Source organism: Camelus dromedarius, chromosome 13 (genome assembly GCF_036321535.1).
Source record: "Camelus dromedarius isolate mCamDro1 chromosome 13, mCamDro1.pat, whole genome shotgun sequence".
Classification (NCBI taxonomy): domain Eukaryota; kingdom Metazoa; phylum Chordata; class Mammalia; order Artiodactyla; family Camelidae; genus Camelus; species Camelus dromedarius.
The window spans coordinates 52,832,500-52,856,074 of NC_087448.1; the positions used below are offsets into that span (position 1 = coordinate 52,832,500).

General features: G+C 36.8%; 1 protein-coding gene across 1 annotated transcript in view; it reads right to left on the reverse strand.

Moving 5' to 3' along the window:
• Positions 1-671: 671 nt before the first annotated feature.
• NUFIP1 (nuclear FMR1 interacting protein 1) overlaps positions 672-23,575 on the reverse strand; it is a 31,483-nt gene continuing 8,579 nt past the window's right edge. The window contains exons 6-10 of the mRNA XM_010980857.3: positions 15,573-15,665; positions 12,306-12,499; positions 7,329-7,445; positions 2,204-2,439; positions 672-972 (exon numbers count right to left, since the gene is read on the reverse strand). Of these exons, the coding sequence (XP_010979159.3) occupies positions 856-972; positions 2,204-2,439; positions 7,329-7,445; positions 12,306-12,499; positions 15,573-15,665 (757 nt within the window). The 3' untranslated portion in view covers positions 672-855. The remainder of the gene's footprint in view (positions 973-2,203; positions 2,440-7,328; positions 7,446-12,305; positions 12,500-15,572; positions 15,666-23,575) is intronic.

Below are 23,575 nucleotides of genomic sequence, written 5' to 3' on the forward strand. Positions count from 1 at the left end.
ATCAGAATCTCTGGTATTACAGGAGATAAAAAGATCTCAGGAGCTGTTATTTATTTAAGACATTTTTAAAAGGTTCAATTACTATTTTTATAGGACAAATTTTAATTACTTAAAACCCAAGTAGCGTTTCACAAACTACTGTTTACGCTATAAAAAAATTAATTGAACCTCATCAAATACTATACATACTTTTCTCACAAAAAAATTTTCTAAAAGGTCCAATACTGAACCATAACAAAAAGAAGCACTTCAACTAAATCAAAATATACAGAGGCCATATCTCTAATATTTCAAACAATCAATATTTGAGCTACTTAAGAATGTGCCACTTCGTGAATGTGTCCTTTGAAATAAATGATGAAAATTCAAATTTCAAGAACTCCTGATTATATTAATTTGATCCAGTTTATTTAAAAAATATTCCCCTTATTAAAGAATGACTCTTTCTCCTCTACATTAAAAACAAAATGATTGTATTTCTCTCCCCAACCTACAGCTTTGCTCAGCTGAATTAAAATTTTTTAAAGCTTTTTTCTTTACTAGTAAACCAGTATCTTCAATTCTTAACTGACCCAAGAGCAGACTTCCTTACATGACAGTAATAAATACAAATAAAAAGTAGAACACTGCCAGCAAATATTCTGTATGATCCCAACAATACAGACACAGCCTTAAAAATCAGTTACATATTTATTTGCATAGCATCAAAGAGAAGACTTGAAAATTCAACATAATATCCCATGAGGCTTACGATTAATTACTAATCCATTTTTTTTAAAAAAAGGTTTTCCTCTACAAACTTGAGGGTGTTACTATTTTACATGCTTCGGTTATATGTGCTAAAACATCAGACACCTATACATCTTCAGTTTTCACAGAATTAGAATTAAGTCCAAAAAAGTCTTTTTTGATGATGTACCGAACACACTGCAAAATCACATTTCTTTCATGTCGAATGTCCGGAGCTAAAAGCTAAAAAATGATAAATTAAAAAAAGATTAGCTGGTAAATAAAATACATCAAAGAAACACCATCTAAAATAGTATGCATGCCTTCTCTATATAAAGAACACGGAACTATAAAGATGTTATTATATTTACTAATTATTTTAGTGGGAAAAAAAACAATGCAAAAAGCATTTCCTTTTAACTCACACCAAAACTATCTAACTTTAAGCACAAATGTTTATATTTGGGGTCCTCTCTAGGAGTATCTAGCAGGAGACAGGAAAAATGAGTTTAAAAGTTTACAATTCACTTTCATAACTTCCCATTTGGGGGCTTACTCTAAGTAAAAGAAAGCTGAAATCTAGAATACATAACCAAGGAATCCTATGTGATTTGCCAAAAAGGAGAATATAACCACTCATTGTATTTTCTAGTGTCACTAATGTAGTTCAGAAACATCCACACAGGAACTTTGGAAAGTGGAAAGATGATATAATTTACCACTTAAACAAGGTAAATATTTTAAAAATGCAATTTACTTTACATAGAACTGAAATTTATAAAATAGAGAGCACACTTCAGATGAAGCTTAGTAAGAAGCAACTGTGTCTATATGTAACATGACATAGACATAGAGTGTGGCCACAGAACACTCCAGCTACAGCAGAAGCACTTACTTGACCAGGAGAAAAGACTATGAACAGAATGTCAATAGATAGTTTTACAATTTCACTGAAAATTTCAGAGTACTTCTATCACTCTCAGACATGATAGTCTTGAATCTCTGAACAGCTTCATGTCCATCACTTAGAATCAAAAGACACACTGCTTCTTCTTTATAATTTGAAGAAACATCATAAACTTTCGAGCACATCACTATGAGAGCAAAGCCAATAATGCATAAAATAAACACATTAAAAACCCTCTTCCCCCTTCAGCCTGCATTATATTTAGCTGTGCTTTCAATGAAAACTTTAAAAAAGGTCAGTACACCTCAATACATATTTCTTTACCAATCAGTTGAACCTGGATTCTTTTATTTTAATCAGTTATAAAAATCGTAATTATTCCACATTTACTTATAATCAGCTATATACCAAATACAGCTTCAGAATTAAAACACATAGACGACTGTTTAAGGAACGTTATGTCTCTTGTAACCGTAAAACACACACGCACGCACACACACAAGCCCAGTGGCTCTACCTTCATGACATGAGAGCACAAAGATCAGAACATAAAGAAAAATCACTTACCATTTCCAGGAGATATGGATGGTGTGTTCTTGGTTCAAATAGTGTTTGATAGTTGTGATACTTGTTTTTCCTCTTAGGATTTGTCTTTTTAAAACTTTTCTTTTGGCTCTCATACTTGGCTTCTGAGAAATTTCTAACAGTTGCTTTAACATCTTGACTTGGTTTCTTAGGAGTATTATTGCTATGAAGAACCTGGTCTTCTGCCAGAACGTCTGCCTCAGTCTTGATGGGAGCTTCTAAATGTGATGAAAAACAAACACAAAAATAAAAAACAAACAAAAAAGAAACAGGCAGAACTTCCAAAATAACCCCAAAACCCCCATAATAATCCCCATCCCTAGCCGTAATACTGGCTACTTATTAATTAAAGCTGAGCATTTACAATGTATTACAAAATTTTTCAAATTGGAAGCTGTAACTGCCAAGAATTGAGAAGACTACCACAAAGAGCTACAGGAAGTGATCCCTATGAAAGAAGTAATACCAGATGGAAACTTGGATCTACACAAAGGAATGAAGAATGCCAGAAACAGCCAATATGTGGATAAATACAGAAGCTATTTTCTTTTCACTCGAAAAATTTCTTTAAAGATAACTGACTATATTAAACAATAAGTTTATACTGTATAGCACAGGCAACTATTTCAATATCTCGTAGTAACCTATATGAAAAAGAATATAAAAAGGAATATATATATGTGTGTGTGTATGTATGGCACCAGAAACTAACACATTATAAACTAACTATACTTCAAAAAAAAAAGAAAAAACTAAAAAGATAACTGACTATTGAAAGCAAAATAATAATAACAATGTATGTGGGGTTTATAATACCTGTAGAACTAAACTCTAAGATAACAGCACAAAGGAAGGGTAGAGGAAAATATAAGTGTACTGCTATAAATTCTTAAATTACAAGAATACCTCGTTTTATTGCACTTCAATTTAATGCACTTCACAGATACAGCATTTTTTACAAATTGAAGGTCTCTGGCAACACTGCGTTGAGGAAGTCTATTGGCATCATTTTTCCAACTCACTTTGTGTCTCTCTGTTACATTCTGGTGATTCTCTCAATATTTCAAGCTTTTTCATTATTGTTATATTTGTTATGGTCATCTTTACTCAGTGATCTTTGATGCTAGTATTGTAAATTTTGGGGGTTGCCACGAACCATGCCCATATAAGATATTAAACATAACAGATAAATGTTGTGTGTGTTCTGACTGCTCTACCAAGCTGCCATTCCCCCATCTCTCTCATCCTCCTTTGGCCTCCCTGTTCCCTGAGACACAATACTGAAATTAGGCCAATTAATAACCACTCTTCAATGGCCTCTAAGTGTTCAAGTGAAAGAAAGGGTCACACGTCTTTCACTTTAAATCAAAAGCTAGAAATAATTAAGCTTTGTCAGGAAGGCCAGTCAAAGGCTGAGACAGGCCGAAAGCTAGGCCTCTTGTACCAGCTAGCCAAGTTGTGAAAGCAAAGGAAAAGTTTTTGAAGGAAATTAAAAGGGCTACTCTAGTGAACACACAAATGATAAGAAAGCAAAACAGCCTTACTACCAATAGGGGAAAAGTTTTAGTGGCCGGAATAGAAGTTAGAATCAGCCACAACATTTCCTTAAGCCAAAGTCTAATCCAAAGCAAGGCTCTAACTCTCTTCAATTCAGGAAGGTTCAGAGAGGTGAGGAAGCTGCAGAAGAAAAGTCTGAAACAAGCAGAGGTTGGTTCATGAGGTTTAAGGAAGGAAGCCATCCCTGTAACATGAAAGTGCAAGGGGAGGTAGCAATGCTAATGCGGAAGCTACAGCAAGTTATCCAGATCTAGCTAAGATAGTTAATGACGGTGGCTACACTAAACACAGATTTCAACATAGATGAAACAGCCTTCTATTGGAAGAAGATGCCATCTAGGACTCTCATAGGTAGAGAGGAGATGTCAATGTCTGGCTTTAATGCTTTAAAGGACAGGCTGACTCTTGTTAGGGGCTAGTGCAGCTGGTGACTTGAAGTTGAAGCCAATGTTCATTTACCATTCTGAAAATCCTAGGGCCCTTAAGAATTATGCTACATCTACTTTGCCAGTGCTCCATAAATGGGACAACAAAGCCTGGATGACACAGCATATCTGTTCATGACATGGTTTACTGAATATTTTAAGCCCACTGTGGAGACCTACTGCTCAGATAAAAAGATTAATTAAGTGTGATCTTGGGGCAAGCTACTTATCTCTGCCTAAACTTCCTCATAAATAATGGCCCCTCCTTCATGAGGTTATTGTAATAATTAAATGAGTAAAGCACATTAAACAGTGCCTGACATACAGTAGGTACTATGTAAGAATTTGCCCTGATGATAGTGGTTTTGATGTGCCTTCAAAGTAATGGGAAAAAGAGAAAAAGAAGATAAATATAAGCATGAAAGAATGAAGCTAAGAATTTACAAAATGGTTTACAGAGTTCAAAACCATGAGAATAATAATTAAAGGCAAAAAGAAAAACGAGGGCACTGCTTTCTGTTTTTCCCTTTCCCTTCAAGTATTGATCTCCCAATCCAGGAATACAAAAGAGAAATGAATCAGAGTAGTCAATTTTATGCTAAGGCATGAGAAACTGGGACCATTTATATATTTTTTAAGGTTCACAGCATTTCCCAGTTTGGTATCATATTTTAATGTAATAATTATCAATCCAAATAAATTTAAAATACAGTCACTGAGTTTTTTCAAACCTAAATCAAATTTTGTGGTTTGTGGCCTTTTTAATCAGTTTTCAATTCAGAAGTACCTTCATCATAGCCAAACTAGTTTGAAAAAACATAACAACTTTGGGAAGTTGCGAAACTGGGCTTAACTTCGCATACGGCAAAAACAAAAAACAAAAAACTAACGTGCAAAACCCAGGACAGATAAACTATTTGTAAATACTGCTTGTTGACACTTTCTTTCCTATCTATATCTTAATGATTCTGACAGCCCCAGAACCACGTATAGCCTCATCTTTAGTTCAGTCTTTCTTGAGGGATCCTTGTTTAAAATTAATTCTGGAAAAGCACTATTCATGTTTAAGATCCTCTATACACTTCCATGTTAATTCCTAAGTTGAAACATATCTTAAATTTGAAGATACAATTGTTAAAATCTGTGAGAAAGAATCAGACTGCTTCTCTCCATTTAGAATCCACTTAAATAAGAAGCCTTCTAAATGCTATTTCATGGTTCAGAGAAGGCTCACTTTATTTCCTTAGTTTGTTTATTCCAAGTCCCTCTGTGTCAATATCCTACCCTATAGCCCAGAATTAACACTGAAAGCTAGAAATCTGCTAATGAACAGGATAGCTTAATAAAGCTAAATTCAAACTACATAAAATAACTCTTAAGGCTTAGGAATGTGATGCAAGGACTTTTTTCCTTAAGGCAGAACATTTTAGACAATTAGTTAAAATGAATTCATACAAAATCAAATACATCTTTTAATAGATAACACCCTCTGTTACCTATTTAAAAAGAAAAGCTATGCATTACTGTGCAGGAACACAGCAAATGCCACACAGAAAAACTGTAACGGAAAGTAATACAGTTGGCTTCTTTAGACTTTTAAGTCCCTAAACGTAAGCTTTACATCAGCTCTAATCATATACTTAACTAGCTTTGCAAACTTTAGCTCTATAAGTTGGAGGGTTGGGACCCCAAAGATCCCTTCTAGTTTCTTTTCTTCCTTCTAATTTAAAAATAGTGGCAGCCTCAACATGAAAGCATGAGTATAAAAGTATTAAATGTTTTACCTTAGAAGAGAGAGAAGAAAGTATTAGTACAGCTTGTTTTTTATGGGAGTCAGTAATCTGGGAATAGCTTTCTTTGCTATCACCTGTCATAAACACAACTGATAAGCAGGAAACGTAATATGCGTTTAAAGAATAACTTCCATCTTCATATCAGTGTTATTAGAAACAAGAGTAAAGAAACACTGTTCCTCTTAAAATTAAAACAAAATTAAGAGGCAACCATCTGTTAAGGAGTACTTTGATAAAGCCAAAGTAGTTCGTATTTCAAAATTCTAGTAGCTTTTAACCAGAAACCATAGTTAAACCACAGCCCATTAAAAAAAAAAAAAATTCCTATGTTACAGATAGATCTAAACCTTAACTTTCATATTAATGTCCAAGTCTTCCTTTTTCGACATCTTCCAACTACACACACAGATTATCTCTAGCCTTCATCCTACACACTCACGTTTAAGACCCTGTATTCTTATCCTCAGTACAGCCCCTATTGTGTTTACGTATCTGAAATACACACACATGAATTCTTCCATGGTTGGTGAAGCCTAGTAAAACGACTATGCAGAGCGGGATATATAGGCACAACAGGACACAGGCTGATTCACTAAACAGATGCTGGATTATCGCTATCAACCTTGGGTTAAAAATTGCCCCCCCCAACCTACTTGCATCTCTTTTAAGGCAACCTAAAGATTGAGCTGGTTTATCATTACCTTTAAAGGTGAGGCATATATCCTAACTATTAACTTCTCAGAAAGACTCCTGATAGGATTTCATTCACATCTTCCAACCTTTAAAACATACAGGCTAGTGCACACACAGTATAGGGTTGCTGTGTTCACCAAATGAGGGGTAATTTATGTAAATGTACTCTATAAAGACCAAAGCCCCATATACATGTAAGGAATTTTATTATCCTCTTTGTCATGAAGGACCTCTCTTCACCTACCAAAGGTGCAAAACATGTGAAGACAAGGGTTCTTGAGATCTTGAGAGTAGAGAGAAGTAATTAACCCTTCTTTCTATACCTTTTAGAATTTTCTCTCATTTCATTAGTGGATATTATCTCTTCCCCTTCCTATTCTTTCATTATATTATTTTTGCCCTCTTCTCCTAGAGTAGCATCACATTTCCCCATTTCTCTCACTTCCCTTCATTCCATGTTAACTTGACTTCTGAATCAAATGAAAAAGGAATTTGAGGATCAAATAAAGAATGTGCATGACACATCCTGTCCTCAGATACATACACATGAAAGGATGCTACTGATGCACAGTGCATATCAAAGGCAAAAAACAAGGGAACAAAACAAACCTCACTGTAAAGACTGAGGCCACGACTTACCTTCTGGCTCACTCTCTGACCCTGAGAGGCTGCCGTAGCTGCTCATTAGGGAGCACAGGGCTGGCGTCACTTCCTTGGGTATGACAGTACTTTGTGGTTTCTCCTCTTTATCAGACTCTGAAATAGAAAGAGCTAAGAGTAAAACTGTATACTAAAAATACCTACCACCATAAAAAATAAAGCTGGCGCCCCCTACTCCATCATGTGTTAGTGAAAAGTAATTTTTGATCATTTCTTCAACCTTCCCAAAAAAAGAAATCCAGGAGACTTGAGAAATTTCCCCTTCGTTTAAATCTTTATGGTCTGAGAAGCTATTTGCCCCAAAGGGAAGACAGAGGGGCAAACGGAAGCTATACACTACTCAGTTTCTTTCCGTACTCCAAGAGTTACAGCATCTGGGCCTTCTCTAATTACTCAGTCTTCACTACTAATTATTTTATTTTATTTATGCTATTAGTTAATTTTATTAAGGTAGTAGGAAGGCCAGAAATTTATTTAACTTCACTGGGTTAGGACATGGACTGAAAATTAGATGTAGAATAAATAAAATATTCCCCATTTTTATAGTTTTTAAGACTGGTTTAGAGGTACAAATAACTTTTAAACCATTCTATATAGCTCAAGGAACAAAGAGTATGCTGAAATGAATCTGTCCCAAATTTTTATTATTTAGAACTTCTAAGAACTTAAGTAAATAAGGCAAGCATGAGAATTTAGCAAGAACTAAGAGCCTGCCAAAAGGTAAAGTGTTTGATCAGAGCCCAGCAAACCTAGTTATAGCCCCAGGACACCAAATATTACATTTATTTTTGGCAGCTCTAAAAACGTATTACATCTATTCTAAACAACCAATAAAAGTAATGCTTGACTGAAGAATGAAGACAATAAGTAACTTGTCTGTGTAATGAAGTAACTCAACCCACAACCAATATGAAATGATTCAAAACAGGATTTAATGTCCACCAAGTCAGTCTAAGGGAAACCAAAGCATGCCAGTAGAAAACGGGAGTCTTCTTTTATGTGAATATGAAACCACCACCTTCTGGTGGATGAAGTTAAATCCTTTCTCCTCTCTCCTCCACCAGTCCATACTACCTAGCACCACCCCCTCCTAAAAATATCCCTGACATGAGCCTGCCTACCTCTGCAGTCCATTCTGTACCTTAACACATCACATCATCTCTCTGCTCAATCTCAGAGTAAAGTTTCAAGTCCTTTCCTGCCTACAAGGCCCTAGTGATCTGGTCCTTTATCACTTTCCTCCCTGCTTACCCCACTCCAATCTTGCTCTTTCCTGAGTACAGGAAACATGGCCTCCACTTGAGGTGTTAGCACTTGTTGCTTTCTCTGCTTGGAGAACTCTCCTCTCAGGTATCAGGTCCTAACCTCATTCAGATTTCACATCACCTTATCAGAGATGCCTTCCCTGATCATATAAAATAGCACACCTCTTTCTCCAGTGGCCATTCTCTATCCTTTTACTTAGCTTTACTCATCTTCATGATGGAAATCAATCCACATTTTATTTATTGTAGCTCCAAGTAGAACACAAGGTACAAGAGAGAAGGGGTTTGGCTTTGTTCAGTACTGTATCCTCAGAGCCTAGAACAGTACATAAGTGCTCAACAAATATTTGAAGAACAAACTGTTGCATGAATGAGTTAAGGACAAGTTCAAAAAGGCTCACTGGTGCAGAATGACAAAGCTGTGCAGAGGCGGCACCACAACACAAACCTAGTTTTGTCTGACTCAAAGCTCATTCTTTTCCTTTTCTTTTTAATAACATGATTCCATTTTTATTTTAAAAATCACATGCACATGCATAAGAAAAATACCGAAGGATATACAACAAAATGTGAGCAGTGGCTGTCTCTGTAACTTAAGAAAGTATGTTGTTTCTTTTATTTTATGCTTTTCAGTTTTTTCCTCATATTTTCTGCATTACTTTTGTAATCAGAAAATAACAGAAAAAGCAAACACAGGAAAATAAAACCTGGAAGGAAGCGTTTCCTCACAATTCAATTCAAGTAGTGGAGTGCAAGGCTTTAATTGGCCTACGTATCACCCCTGTTCCTGCCTCCCTTCTCCCTAAACTTTGTATTTTATATTTACACAAGTGTTGCAAAGATAGTACCAAGAACTTCCATATACCCTTCACCCAGCTTTCCCCAATATTAACATCTTACATAACCACAGTACATTTACCATAGCTAAGAAATTGACATTGGAAAGGTACTACCACCTAAACTACAGACTGCATTGTAACTTCACCAGTTTTTCCACTAATGTCCTTTTTCTCTTCTAGGACACAATCCACTATAACACACCACATTCAGTCACCATGACTTCTTAATCTGTGTCTTGTCCAAATCTATGACAATTTCTCAGTATTTCCTTGCCTTTTATGAACTTGACTTGAAAATAAAAACAACAACAAAAAGAGCCAAAACCAAAAAACAAACTGTGCTTTGAATGTCTTGCCCAACTCTATATACAAGTTAGTAGTCATAATATCTGACGTGCTGGGCCGGCTTCTTTTCTTTCTTTAATATCTATCTTTATAACAACAGAAGCCCACCTAGCTCATGTCGACGCACAATGAGACTGATGTCCCAGTGTGCTATGACAGTAGCTATATTTATGTTGTAAGGAATAATTAACAAATTGGATCCTCTCTGTTTTGTGGATGCGAAGGCACTTGTCAGTGGTGCTCAAGGCCACATTACTGACCAGCCCCCTGTCTATCTAGCTCAGGCAAAACTTGTTAAAACCATAGGCCAGGAAAGCCATAGAACATATTGCGCATATAGTTAAACAACAGCATCAAAATAAACATGGTCGTAACTAATGAGATCTCCAAAAAAAATTATAAAAAAAAAAACAAAACCCTGAAGAGTAGACTAGTTAGTAAAATATACAAGGAAATAAAAAGCATAGTACCACCAAAGAAATCTAGTAACACCAGGCCATATGCAACACTCTTTAAGCTGGGAGACTCCAAATGACAGGCTTTCCTTTTGAAACAATGTCAATTCCCAGTTTAAAGTATCTGCACAATTAATGAGAGTTCACATACTACCAACTATCACCAAAAAAAGGTGGGCTCAGGCAATGATTTTCTAAGCATGATGTGAGGTTTACAGAAATCCTCAAGAAGTACTGGCTTGTCTAAAACTGCACTAACAACTTGAATAACAAGCACAACTAAATCTTAGTGAAGGCTGTCTGGCTGTGGCCTATGGTGAAGGAAGCTGCTTCCAAACAAGGTACAACTGAGACACTGGAGAGTGGAGATGCTCAGAGTATCTAGGGCACGTGAAAAATGGTACATACAGTTTTCTGTAGCTATACTGGGAGTGGAATGCTGAAGAACCAATACTCTAAAATATTGATTTGGAAAATATAAAAGTCCAGAAGAGATCCCAAGTAACCAGTAACATGAATTTAAATGGAATCTTTCCTACAAAATTAAGCGACCATAATTTGATCACTGGTATTTTGGTGGGGTTGTTTTTGGTTTGTTTGTTTTGGGGGGGGGGAGGTAATTAGGCTTATTTATTTATTTATTTATTTTAATGGAGGTGCTGAGATTGAAGAACAAGTCTAAAGAAGTATGTGGGCTCTCTCCAACATTTTTTCGAAGGGGAAAAAAAATCAGTGCCCAAGAATAAACTCAGCCCTGGCCCAGAATATCTTCTGCCTTTTCCTCCCTATCAGCAAGAATAAGAAGATGCCTTTTCTAAACTAAACATCTCAAGACTATCCTAGACTCATACAATACTCTTTTTTGGCCAGATTCAAATTTCACATTTAGAGGATGTGCAGTATACTAGAAGCAAGACTCCTAAGTTCAAATTCAGGCTCTGCCACCAACTAGCAGCATGACTACAGTAAATTACTCTAAGTTCCTCAGTTCTAAAACGAGTAGCAATCGTACATATGTAAAAGGTTGTCATGAGGAAAAGAGTCGATATGTACAAAGCATTTAGAGCACAGTAAGTACCTTACTCAGAAGTGTCAGTTGGTGTTAAAATACTTTATTATTTTTCCTCCTAAATTTTACCTTACCATCCTTAGCCCAACATTCCTTTATGCCAAGATCTTTTTCTATCCTGATTCTGTCAATGAATCAGTCATTCCCCCTGTTTCTTCCCACCCACGAGTTCAATAACTTGCCATGTGATTATCATAGAAGCCGCTATCTTCCAAGCTGAGCAGAGCCTGTTAGCAAACCTACAACGTAACATTAGTCCACTCGCTAATATCCCTTTGCAGAAGAGGAAGCACAAAGCAATTGGATAAAGCCTCACATTGTTACTGGAAGGGAAGGTGGTAAAATATTTGCATTAACATTTTCACTTTTCAGAAGGAAATGAAGCCTTAGAGGCTGAATGGTATCTTTCTATGATAGCAACATTTTGGTCCTTTAATTTTTCAACTTACAGGAAGGAGTAAACTTATCTCTTAAGTCCTAAAGGGAATTCAAGAATAATCTACTAGCATATATATTCTATACTCTGAGGAAGAATAATATTATTCAAATATATTGAATTAGTATTATTTACCCAAAGAGACCATGTTCATACTGAGTAGCATAAATAACACTGGCTTCTATTGGAACTACTGCTTTCTAGGTGTGGGGAAAATTCACATAATTGTGCAAATTTGAATCCACAGCATCAATACATTCAAAACAATCTTAAGAAAATTCTCAAGTTTATATGATACTATGGAAATTATCCAATAAATAAAATCTTTCTCCCTACATTCTGCCTGCCTCATGCATTCAACTCCAAGATTCAGAAAAGGTTTCTTAAGATGAGATTTTTGACAAAATATTCCTATTAAAAACAAAAAGGATCATTTTACCTTTTTACATATTTGCCATTAAACTCTCCACAAACAAGGATGTGAAGAATCAACTTCTGCATCATTGTCTATGGTCTTATAAACACGTTATTTTCCTGATTAGCTTACCAGAATCAGTGTTTACCAAAACACCCAGAGGGTCTGAATTTGCTTCAGGTGGACCTTCAAGGTTTGAATCACACAAGGGATTGCCTGACCCATTGGCTGCTCTCTGTCCAGCATGGCCATTTTTCCATTTGTGATGTTTGCCAGGACTTCTGATTTTTGCCATCTGTGAATGTCTGGACATCCCCTTCATCTTGCTGGAGTAAGAAAAATGCAATTCTCAATATAAAAGGCACTGACCTTTCAGGAAAAATTTTAAAAAGACCACTGAATGCAAAAGAAACTTTGCTGTCAAATCAATCACTTGTAGACTCGTACATTAAAGAGACCAGAATAAAATAAATTTAATGGCTTCCAAAGACAGAAAACTCTACAGCAGAACTTTAAAAGATAACACACCACAATATATCATACTTTATCAATTCTGAGATGCACACTTCCTCCCATTCTTTAATCCTTTGAAATTGGGCAATGTGGTACAATCAACAGCAGGTGAATTTAATTGGCAGTATTCTTTCACTCCTGTTATACGTAAGATAAAGTGTTTCTTAGACTTTAAAAGTGTGTTAACTCTTGTCTACTTAATTTTAAAGAGCCTTAAAGTTTCTGAAGTATTTGCAGATATGCTACCTTGTTTTGTATTTAATCAAGCACTTGCAAATATGTCACTTTGTTTCTTGATTAGACTGGTATCCTTCTCTTCGTATTATAGGAGGATAAACTTAAAGATCATAGACCAAGCACAGTTTCACAGTCAAGTGCCCTCTCAACCACTGCAATTATCACTCTTAGGAGGAAAACAGATATTTAAGTGAGCATATACTAATGTAAGCTACATGTAGGGGGAAAAAAGGTTCATTACATGTATTCTCAATAGACAATAATACAAGGGTAAGAAATACTAAGGCAGATAATAATCAAATTGCTCAAAGTGATAAAAGAGAAAATCTTACAAGTAGCTAGAGACAGAGGAACAAGGTAATAATGACAGTAGATTTCTCACTGGAAACAATGCAAATGAGAAAACAATGGGGCAACATCTTTAAAGTACATTGTAACTGACTGTATTTCAAATTAAATTTTTTAAAAACTGTATACCTAGAATTGCATATCTAGCAAAAATATCTTTCAAAAAGGAAAGTAAAATAAAGACCTTTTCAGACACACAAAGCTGAAAGAAGTCATCTCCAGGAGACCCTCACTACAAGAAATGTTAAAGGAAGTCTTTTAGTGGATCAACACTAAAGAATGGAGAGCACCAGAAATGGTAACTATATAGGCATCCCAGCCATCAGCTAACCAACCCCCAGCTGTCACTGAGCTTTGTCGAGATTAGCAGATAGCTCCCAGTAGACCTCAGACATCTGAGCAATTAACACTATCATATGAAAAAAAAAAAAAAACCCTATTAAGAGTAAAAAGGCAAGTCACAAATTGCAAGACTACATCTGTACTACATATACTCTGTGCAAAAAAAATTTGAAAAAAAAAGTCTTTTGTATAGCACAGGGAACTATGCTCAATATCTTGTAATAACCTTTAACGGAAAAAAAAAAGAAAATGAATGTATGTATATATATGCATGACTGGGACATTGTGCTGTACACCAGAGATTGAAACACTGTAACTGACTGTATTTCAAATTAAAAAAATAAAAATAAAGAATTTATATCCAAGTAAATAACTCCTAAAATCAAGAAAAGCAACCCAATTAAAAACTGGTCAAAGATTTGAACTGGTACTTCACAAGAGAATATCAAAATTGCCAAGAAGCATATAAGAAGATGTCCAACATCATTAGTCATGAGGGAAATGGTATGACATGAGGAAAAGGTGTAACAATATCATGCACTGACCAGAACACAAAGCAATTAGATGCAGAGTCAGCAGGAGTGTAAATCAGTACAACCAGTTTGGAAAAATGTTTGGTTGTATCTGTTATAACTAAACATATGGGATGACCCAGCATAGATATATATAGATATATACACATCCATGACCAATGAAAACAAGTACTAATGTCCACAGAACACACTTAAAAGAATTTTCTTAGCAGATTTACTCATAGTAGCCCAAATTGGAAACAACTCAAATGTCCAAAAGTAGAATGAATATATATTCTCACAATTGAGTTCTATATGGCAATTAAGAATGAATTTACAGCTACATATGGATGAATCTCACAAAAAAATTTTGAGCCATAGAAATTACACACCAAAGGAGACATACTGTATGTTTCCACTTAACACAAGGTTCCAGGAACAGGTAAAATAAATCTGTGATGACAGAAATCAGAAAAGAGGTTACCTTTGTGGGGAGGCACTGAACTAGGGAGGGCTTAAGAGAGAGAACTTTGTAAAGTGAAGATGTTCTGTATATTATTAATCTACGTGGAGGTTGCGTGGGTAAGTAGGTATGTGTATGTGTTTAAGTGTATAAATTTATTGAGTTGTACATTTAAAATGTGTATATTTTACTTACATTAAAAATATATCTCAATAAAATATAAAATGGAAAAAATTCTATGAAAGTGAGGGATTGGGGATAATAGGATGTCTCATACATTGCTGGTGGAAGAGTAAACTAGGACAACTTCTATGATACATGTTTGGCAGTTAGCTATCAATATTACAGTCTGCTGGGTCATATGTCTTTTGACCCAGCAAATCCACTTCTAGGAAGCCATCCTCTGAAATACCTGGATATGTGTAAAATGTATGTACAACTTTTTATTAGTAAAAGATTGGTGAGAACTTACATGCTTGTCAATAAGAGAACTGGTTTAAACAATAAAAATAAAAAAGACCCTGTGGGCTATCCCTAGACTTCCTACACACCCTCAGAGAGTAAGGCGGCTTATTATATATTAACATGGGACGATCTCCAAGTACATTATTTGGTTCAAAAAGCAAGGTGTAGAGCAGTGTCACACACATGAAAAAAAGACTATTATCTACACGCTGTATACAAATGAAATATCTCTAGAAGGATAAAATGGGTTGCCTCTGGGAAGGAGAACTGTTTAGCTAGCAGACAAAGACAGAAAAAAACTTGCTACTGTAAATCTTTTTGAAAACTACATGAATATAGGGTATTATTTATTTTAAAATATAATTTAAAATTTTTTAAGTAGAAAAGCTACAAAAACAAAGATTTCAGAGTTGGAAGTATGGAGGTTTTCGGATTTGGGTGTATGCACTTTTTTATTATTTGTAAGTACATACGTTCATTTAAAAGCACTGACAGCACCAGCCATTCCAAGGAACTTACCCATACTGCATCGTTGTCAACACTGCTCCTCTCTTTTCCTTTTCAAGTTTTAACTTTTTCTTCCTTTCAATATTAGCCAGAGTTGGATAGTTTCTAGAAAACAATAAAAGTCAATTATAAAAGGGCTTTTAGAGCACAACTTTAATTATGCAATCAAGCAATTGCTGAATTTAACAATTTTTGTTTAACAACTAATACAGTAACTCTATATAAACTTTTCATTCCTTCCAGAATTTTTTTAAGGGTGAAAAAGTAGACTATAACAATACTACTCCAAGTGTAGGCCAGCTGTCAGTCCACAAACTTTGCTACCAATGTGTTACCAGGTAAGGAATTTACAACAGAATTTAAATCAGATATATCATATAATGCACTGAAACTGATGTAATTCATTTATCTAGCATGTACCCATAAATAATCTAAGGAAAAATGTATTTCTTATGCATTTCTTTACACAAATACATACTAGTAGGTACATCCAAAGTTACCAAGATCAGGAAGAGACAGTTCTCAAAAGATACAGTCTATCAGGAAGGATAAGAAAATCACAGTTTATTTCTAAAGAATATAACAAAGGGCAAATATAATAAGCACCCCAAGGAGTATAAAGATTGGAGAGTAGGAGGGAAAGATCATATCTAGATGGAGAAATCCACAAAGAAAGGAACATGAAAGACATTGGTCTTAAATGATGTTGACAGACAGAAATCAGATGGAAAAGCTTCAGATTGTTCTAAGCAAAGCAAACAACGCAGACAAACCAAGGCCTCAGCAAGTGTAAGGGATATCCAGGGAATGGCAAGCGGTTCATTTTGGTTTTGTTTTCTTTTGGGGTTTTTTATTTGTTTTTTGAAAAGCTATTAGCATTTATTAACGAATACTGTTGAGACACTTCTTAAAGAGAAATATGCATTCCTAGCAAGCTCTGTCTCTAAAAACTGCGAATCAGTCTTACAAGTGGTTCATTTTGGAAGAAACATAGTTATAGGCGATCAGACCAGACAGGGAGGGTGGGGCCAAAATGTGCCTTGAATGCCAGACTAGAAAGTTTATATTTAATTCCATGGCGATGGGGAGCCACTGAAAGTTACGAACAGGGAGAGAGATGAGCAAGGAAATAAGATTAAATCTGACGGCAAGATGAACTGCTCTGACAAAGCTTTCTTTGTTCCTCAGCAGGGCTGTGTGGAGACAGGCATCAGACTTTAGTGGTGAGAGCAATAGATCCTAGAAGCATGGGAAGCACGAAGGAGGGGAATACAGACAGCCCTCTACCACTCAGCCTGGCTGCTCATCAGAGTAAATGTTGAGAAACATCAACAAATCGTGTTCTGCCATTATTTCTAGGACAGTTTCCATCCCCTTCTTTTTTTAACATCTGCCTCACTGATTTGGATAGCACAGACAGTTTGAAGCCCATGGGTCAGGTACACTGGCAGATAAGAATGGAAATGACATTGAGTACGTGGTGAAGTAATCAGGGGAAAAAAGGCAATGAATTTCAATGAGGACAGTGCAAAGTAATCTACCCAGCCAAGAAAAATAAACTCCATAAATAAAAGATGATTAATGTACAAGCTATAAATAAACATAAGAGGAAAAGATCAAGGTCATAAGAGATAAAAATCTGACAGTCAGTCAGCACCACATGACTACACTTTTGGAAAGCAAACACAATCTAAGGTTATACAAAATGGACTCTGGCACAGGTACCCGTGTGAAATCATCCCCTTGCAATACTCAAAAGTGATCAGAAACTCGCGGGGCACTGCGTCCAGTTTTGTATTTCTAAACTGAAAAGGAATGCTGAGGAAAAATAACACTTGGGAGGGATTCAGAAGAGACTCACAGATGATTAACAGGATGAAAAATAAAACCTCTGAAGAAAGATGAAAGGAACTGGAACTATTTGCAGCCTTTAAAAGAGAAAGAGAAGTGACAATAATCGATCTTATGGAGAAGGTGGCAGCCATCTGTTCTCAATCTGAAGACAGACTATACAGAGGCAGAACTGCTGAGGGAAAAGGTGATGACTTTCACAGGCCCCACAGTGTCTAGACATGTGACTCACAGCTACTCGACACTCTTCACATCTCTGAATTTACTTATTCTTACTGCATGTGTTTCATCAACATTTTCTTCTGAGCATTGCGGACCAACCCTTAACACACTGGGCCATATGCTAAAAATAAAGACTTGGTCCTACAGTGTTTCATGCATAAGCAATCAGATGCAATGTTAAAAGTGCTTCTCAATGGGAAAGAATGTAAAGGTGGGTTACAGCAAGCAGATTTTAGGTGAGATGTAAGAAAGAATTCCTTAAACGAGACATCAGGAATGTTATGGAAACCCCTTTGCTGGAAGTCTTTTAAAACTACTCACTTTTTCTTTCTGGTCGATTAAGTATCACTTTCCTAAAGGTAAGGGAAAAGTTGTAAGATTCTATTTTTCAGTGTTTAAGTTAATAAAATCGTCTTCCAAAGGTTATACCATTCTTATTTACACAGAACCTAGAGACTAAAAACTAGGAAAAACAAGGGTACTAGAAAGCAAATTATCCCCCAAAAAGGGAAACCAGAAACACAAGACCTAGTTATACATACAATTATAATTAGGAACCGCTTCCAGCAACATACTACCGAGATTCAAGAATAAAGAAAAGTCTAGATCTTTGATGAAGGACTCAGCTCAGGTTTTTAAAGTATACAAACCTAAAGAAAACTGTTGACAAAAATCAAATTGTCTTACACTGCACAATCGCATACTGATAAAACTTAATACAATATCTTCTGTCAGAGAATGGATGTTATGAAGCGATAAAGACTGACTGTTTTAATCTACTAAGATCACTTTTCTCCCTAGTTCCATCTTTCCCCAAAACCCCAAAAGGAACTGGCCCTGACACCGTATGCTCTTATTCCTCTCTTTTCCTTCTTTCGTTCCTTACCCCCTCTTTGGCTTCCCTTTGCCTAAACCTTATGCCTCCAGGGACAATCCTTTAGCCCCAGAGTCAATAAATGCTATTATTTTAGCATGTCTCATCCTGGTGACATCTTACTCTTTAACCCTTTCCTGATCCCCAAATCACTACCCATTCATTGGCTTTTCCCCCAAGCCTGTTCTCTAGAAAAACACAATCCCTCTTCACTCTCACTGAACCACAGCTGCTTCAACACAAGCTATAGTACTGCATTTTTATTTCAGTCTTTTAGAACTTCACAAAGATGGAGCACTCCTAGGAGCACACCCCCTCTGTTGGAATTCTGCAGAACTGGGGACATAATTATACAGGATTTCCTTAGAGCCACGGTGACGACTGAACTAAACATCACAAAACTACTCCACCTAGTGGACTCCCCATCTGCTGGAAGCATGTCTCAATGCCTCTAAAATCCAGGTTGTGGAAACAAACCTCTATCACTCATTTCCCCTAATGCCAAATCAAATACAGCATTTGTACTCCAGGAATTAAGAAGGAATCACTTTGGGGTTTTTCGCTGGGGTGTTTTTTTTTTTTTTTTGCAGGTTATTAGTGGAAAAGCATTAAAGTTTTTAATTAAACACAGTGGGTACCTCCAAGTTTGGCTAATCTGAAAAAAATAAAGATCAATGAATACAAAGAAGTATTTTCTTTAAAGAGTAATACACCAAGCAAATCTTTATAGTTTTCTTTCAGCTCAGAAATTCTTACTCTGTGAAAAGCTTTTACAAGGTTTTCGAACAGAGCAATTACACAAAGATTACCCTCCTAGCCTGTCAAAGAACATAGTGACTTCCTCAGAAAGAATGTAGCTCTCATAAGAAAGGTAAAATTCAAGACATAAGGGCTACTCTGACGTGTCAATGTCAAACTTCCTCTTTTTAGGAGTTCAAATAACTTTTAAAAATTGAGAATGATAAAAACTTAAATATGCCAACAGAAATGTTTCCCGTACTTTTTATTAAAAGTTTTATTAAAAGTACACTCATACACATACACAGAAATAACACACGTGTATGTAAAGTGCAAGAATGTGAGAATCAAGAAACGGAAGAACCTCAGATGAAATCATCAACTGCCGAAAGATAATTTCGGAACCCTTTATTAACAAGGTGACATCACAGATACAAATAAACTTCATCCAAAACTGTCATCCTCGCCCAAACTCCTCATTCTTTTTAAGCATCTCTAACCTCTTATTCAGTCCATAGATTTTACCCATTCCTCTTCCAAGTCATTTCTTTCCGCCGTCACAGTCATACTTTTAGCCTACATTCTGAAAACTAGAATTCGGTTCTATCCGCTCTGCTGCCACCAATGCTACGTGAAAAGAATTACCAATAAGCACATTCAACGCTTGCTCAAGTCTCTCCTTCCTTCAGGATAGAGCTGCTTCCAAGTATCATTTAGTTTTGAAATTCAAACTTTAAAGTTCAAGCTCATCAAGCACTGAGGCAAACACACCCAACTGTTCATTCTCCCCTCTTCCTTAATAATTTTGTTTGGGGACATCCCATTGGCTCTGCTGCCACTAAAGGTGGCCAAGCAACCCACTGGTAGCCAGTAAGAGCTACGTGGAAGTCTCCTGGTTGGGGTTAAAAACAAAGCAATTGTTTTTCCAATGAAAAGGGGATAAACTCAGCCACAAGCGCCTTTTGTCTTTTCCTCTTCCTGCCTAGTCTGTGGACTTAACATTTAAACTGCAGGAACCTTCTGGCAGATATGAAGGTGAAAACCACCTACTGGGGTGCAAAAAGAGAGTGCCTGCACCCAATGGTACTGTCAAGCAGCAACTGCAGCCTGGACCTTTTTCTTCTTGGGAAAAATAGACCCTTTTGTGCTAAGCCACAGGAATCAGGTTGCTGTTCCACTTCTGGAACATGATCCTAACAGAGGCAAGCATCACCGCACCCTCGCTATCCTCCCTAATCTGAATGCTTTCCATGCCTAACTAGGCATATCTTGATTTAAAAACTCACCTCCTGAAAGGAGTGGCAGCTTCCTATAAAGTTAAACATATGCTTATCATATGACCAGCCAATCCCATTCCCAATTATTGACCCAAGTCAAATAAAACTCCACATTCCAAACAAAACCTGCATGTAAATGTTTATGAAAGCTTTATTTGTTATCACCAAATACTGGAAATATTCCAAATGTCCCTTAACTGGGAAATGGATAAACAAACTGCGGTACATCCATTTAATGAAACAGAATAAAAGCAATAGAAAAGAACAAGCTACTGCTGCAGAAAGCAACATAAATGAATCTCAAATGCACTATACGGGGTCAAAGAGACTCAAAAAGCCACACACTGCATGAGTCCATTTATACAATGTTCTGCAAACACACAAATATGGGAACAGAAAACAGATCAGTGGCTGTCAGGGGCTGGAGGTAGCAGAAGAGGTTGATCGCAAAGGGCATGAGGCAATATGGGGGGTGACAGAATCTTGATTTTATATCTTGACTGTGGTGGTGATTTCACAACTATGTGTGTTTGTCAGAACTATGCACTAAAAAAGAATGAATTTCACCGTAATTATAATTTACCTTAAATAAGTGGTGGGGGTTGGGGGGAGATCTGACACTACCCCTCTTACACAACAAACTGACTACCCTGCCTTCCAAAGACTCCAAGTAACCCTTGACAGGACACTGTCATCCCCACGTGGCGAAGGTTAATGCTTCAGTGCCTGTGGTCTCGCGGCCACCTCACGGTATTCTTCCTATGTCTCCCACTACATCTGCTCTCAGTTACCCTGGCCATATATAATAAAATCTTTGCCTTTTCAAATACTGAATGTTTACCTCAAATTTCAAGCTAAATCTTGCCAAGATTTTCAAAGATATAATATACATGAACATAAATTCAAAGGTGACTGAGATTTCTCAGTAACATTAGAAAACCTAACCAGTCTTCTACCAAAGACTTTATATAAACACATGCTACCTAAGCTAGTTTGCATCTTCAAGTTTAATATTCCTTACGTTTCTCTAGCCAGTGGAATTTTTTCCTTTAAAGCACTTGTTGCACAAAACCACAAGGTGGCACAGTTCACCTTCATATGGGGAAAGCTACTGTAGAGAGGAAGTCATCCAAATACAGATCAATTTGGTTTGTCTCAGTGATGATCTGTCCTATGTGGTGAGAATTAATTATTCAAAACTACAGCGGTTTAAGTACTATTTGTTATATTACTGAATTCCAACCATAGTTATTAATCGGATGAACACATTTCTGCCCAACTTCTTTAAAAATGGCAAAGGTACAGTTTAAAACATAATTTAAAAACAAGAATCTTAGCAAGATTTTTCCAACCACTTACTTGTATGCACTCAAAATACACCCATAAAAATTTTTTTCAAACCCCATTTACATATATCAAAATTTGTAAGCATCTCGTATCTACCAACAGTTTGGGATACAAACTGTCACTTGGTACATGGTTCTTATACTTCTAAAGCTTGTAATTTATTCTTTTTAAAAAACACATACTCAAAAAACTTCATCAGTAGGACCATAATAAGAGGCATCTACGCTAAAGAGGCAGAGGGGATACCACATTCAAAGGACAAGATACTCCTCTAGGCAGATGAGGAAAACTATTCCCCAAATTTAATCTGGCAGGATTTCAGCTGGACTAAAAGCAGTGAGCAAAACTTGAAGGATGGAGAAGGTTAAGATTTTTGAGAAGCAGCAGCATGATCAAAACTGAGCCTGAAGACTCAAAAAACCTGTTTGGGATATGATTAAAAAACAAGTGTGGGCTGGGACAAAGCTCCTATAACCAAGTAATCTGGGGAATAATCTGAAAAGATGTATTAAGCCTACATTACAGTACCTTGACTGCCAGTTCTAAGGCACTCTGTTTTCACTGGCATTTTAGCTGGCTAAAATAAAATCAGTTTAACAAATTTATATTTAAACCTTATTCTACATAGCCACTTATATACGAAATATTTGCATACTAACATCGAATGTTGCACAGTAAAAGAACAAACACAAAGAGAATAGCCTAACCCCAGTGGTCAAGTCCATCCCTTAAGTGTGATAACACTGCTGATATTCACTCGCAGAGCACACGTCAACCTGTGGTTCTCTTAAACAACACTCAGCAACTGAGCCAGGGCTGAGATTTTGCCAGGTGGGTGCAATGGAGGGCGTTGGCATCAGGGAGCTGAGATGCTGAGAGTGGTGGAAGTGATTTAAACCTGGCAGGGAAGCAAACAGAGCAGAGAGATGAGAGACAGAGAAGGTGAAGAGGGTAAGGGGTGGGCAGCCTCAACCAGTACAGGACCAGGCAGAGGTGACTGAGAGAGCTGGATGCCGTGGAAGTTATGCCCAAAGAGGAGTAAGCCCAACTTTAAGATTTCTGGGGCAGAAAGTTCAGAAGATAAGATCCATGGTATGGCCATGAAAGTAAGAGTCTAAAACTGCACGGAGGTAAAGGACACTGGAAATAGGAAGGTAAAAAAGATGAGCTCTTTATTACAGCAATCCGCCTCATTGAGAATCTTGGGGGAGGATGTCAGAGCTACAGAGAGCTGTCCAGACAGACGGCAGGAAACTCAAAGAGAAGGGCAAAGGAGCAATATCTAGAATCCGCATCAAGGAGGCCCTACAGGTAGCAAAATCAGTCACTTTTTGTTCTTGGTTTATCTGACCTTCCCAACAGCAACATGCACCGATAACCATACCTTCCTTCTTGAAATCCTCCCCTCTACTGGCTTCCATGACATGTCACATTCTTAGTCTTCACTTCCCCAGCTCTTGCTCAGCAGTCTTGTTGGCTTTACTCCCTGTCAGGCTATCTTCTGTCCCCACTTTACCCTCTCTCTGTGGGGAAAATCTGCATTCACGGTTTCATGATTTTAAAACACCTATCTCCAGCCAGTCTGCTCTGAGTCCCGATGTCTCAGAAGTGCCTCATACTCAGCAATGCCCAAAATCAACACCTACAAATCTGGTCCCCTGGATCAGTAACAGGCGCCACCTTTCCCAGAGGTACTCATACCAGGA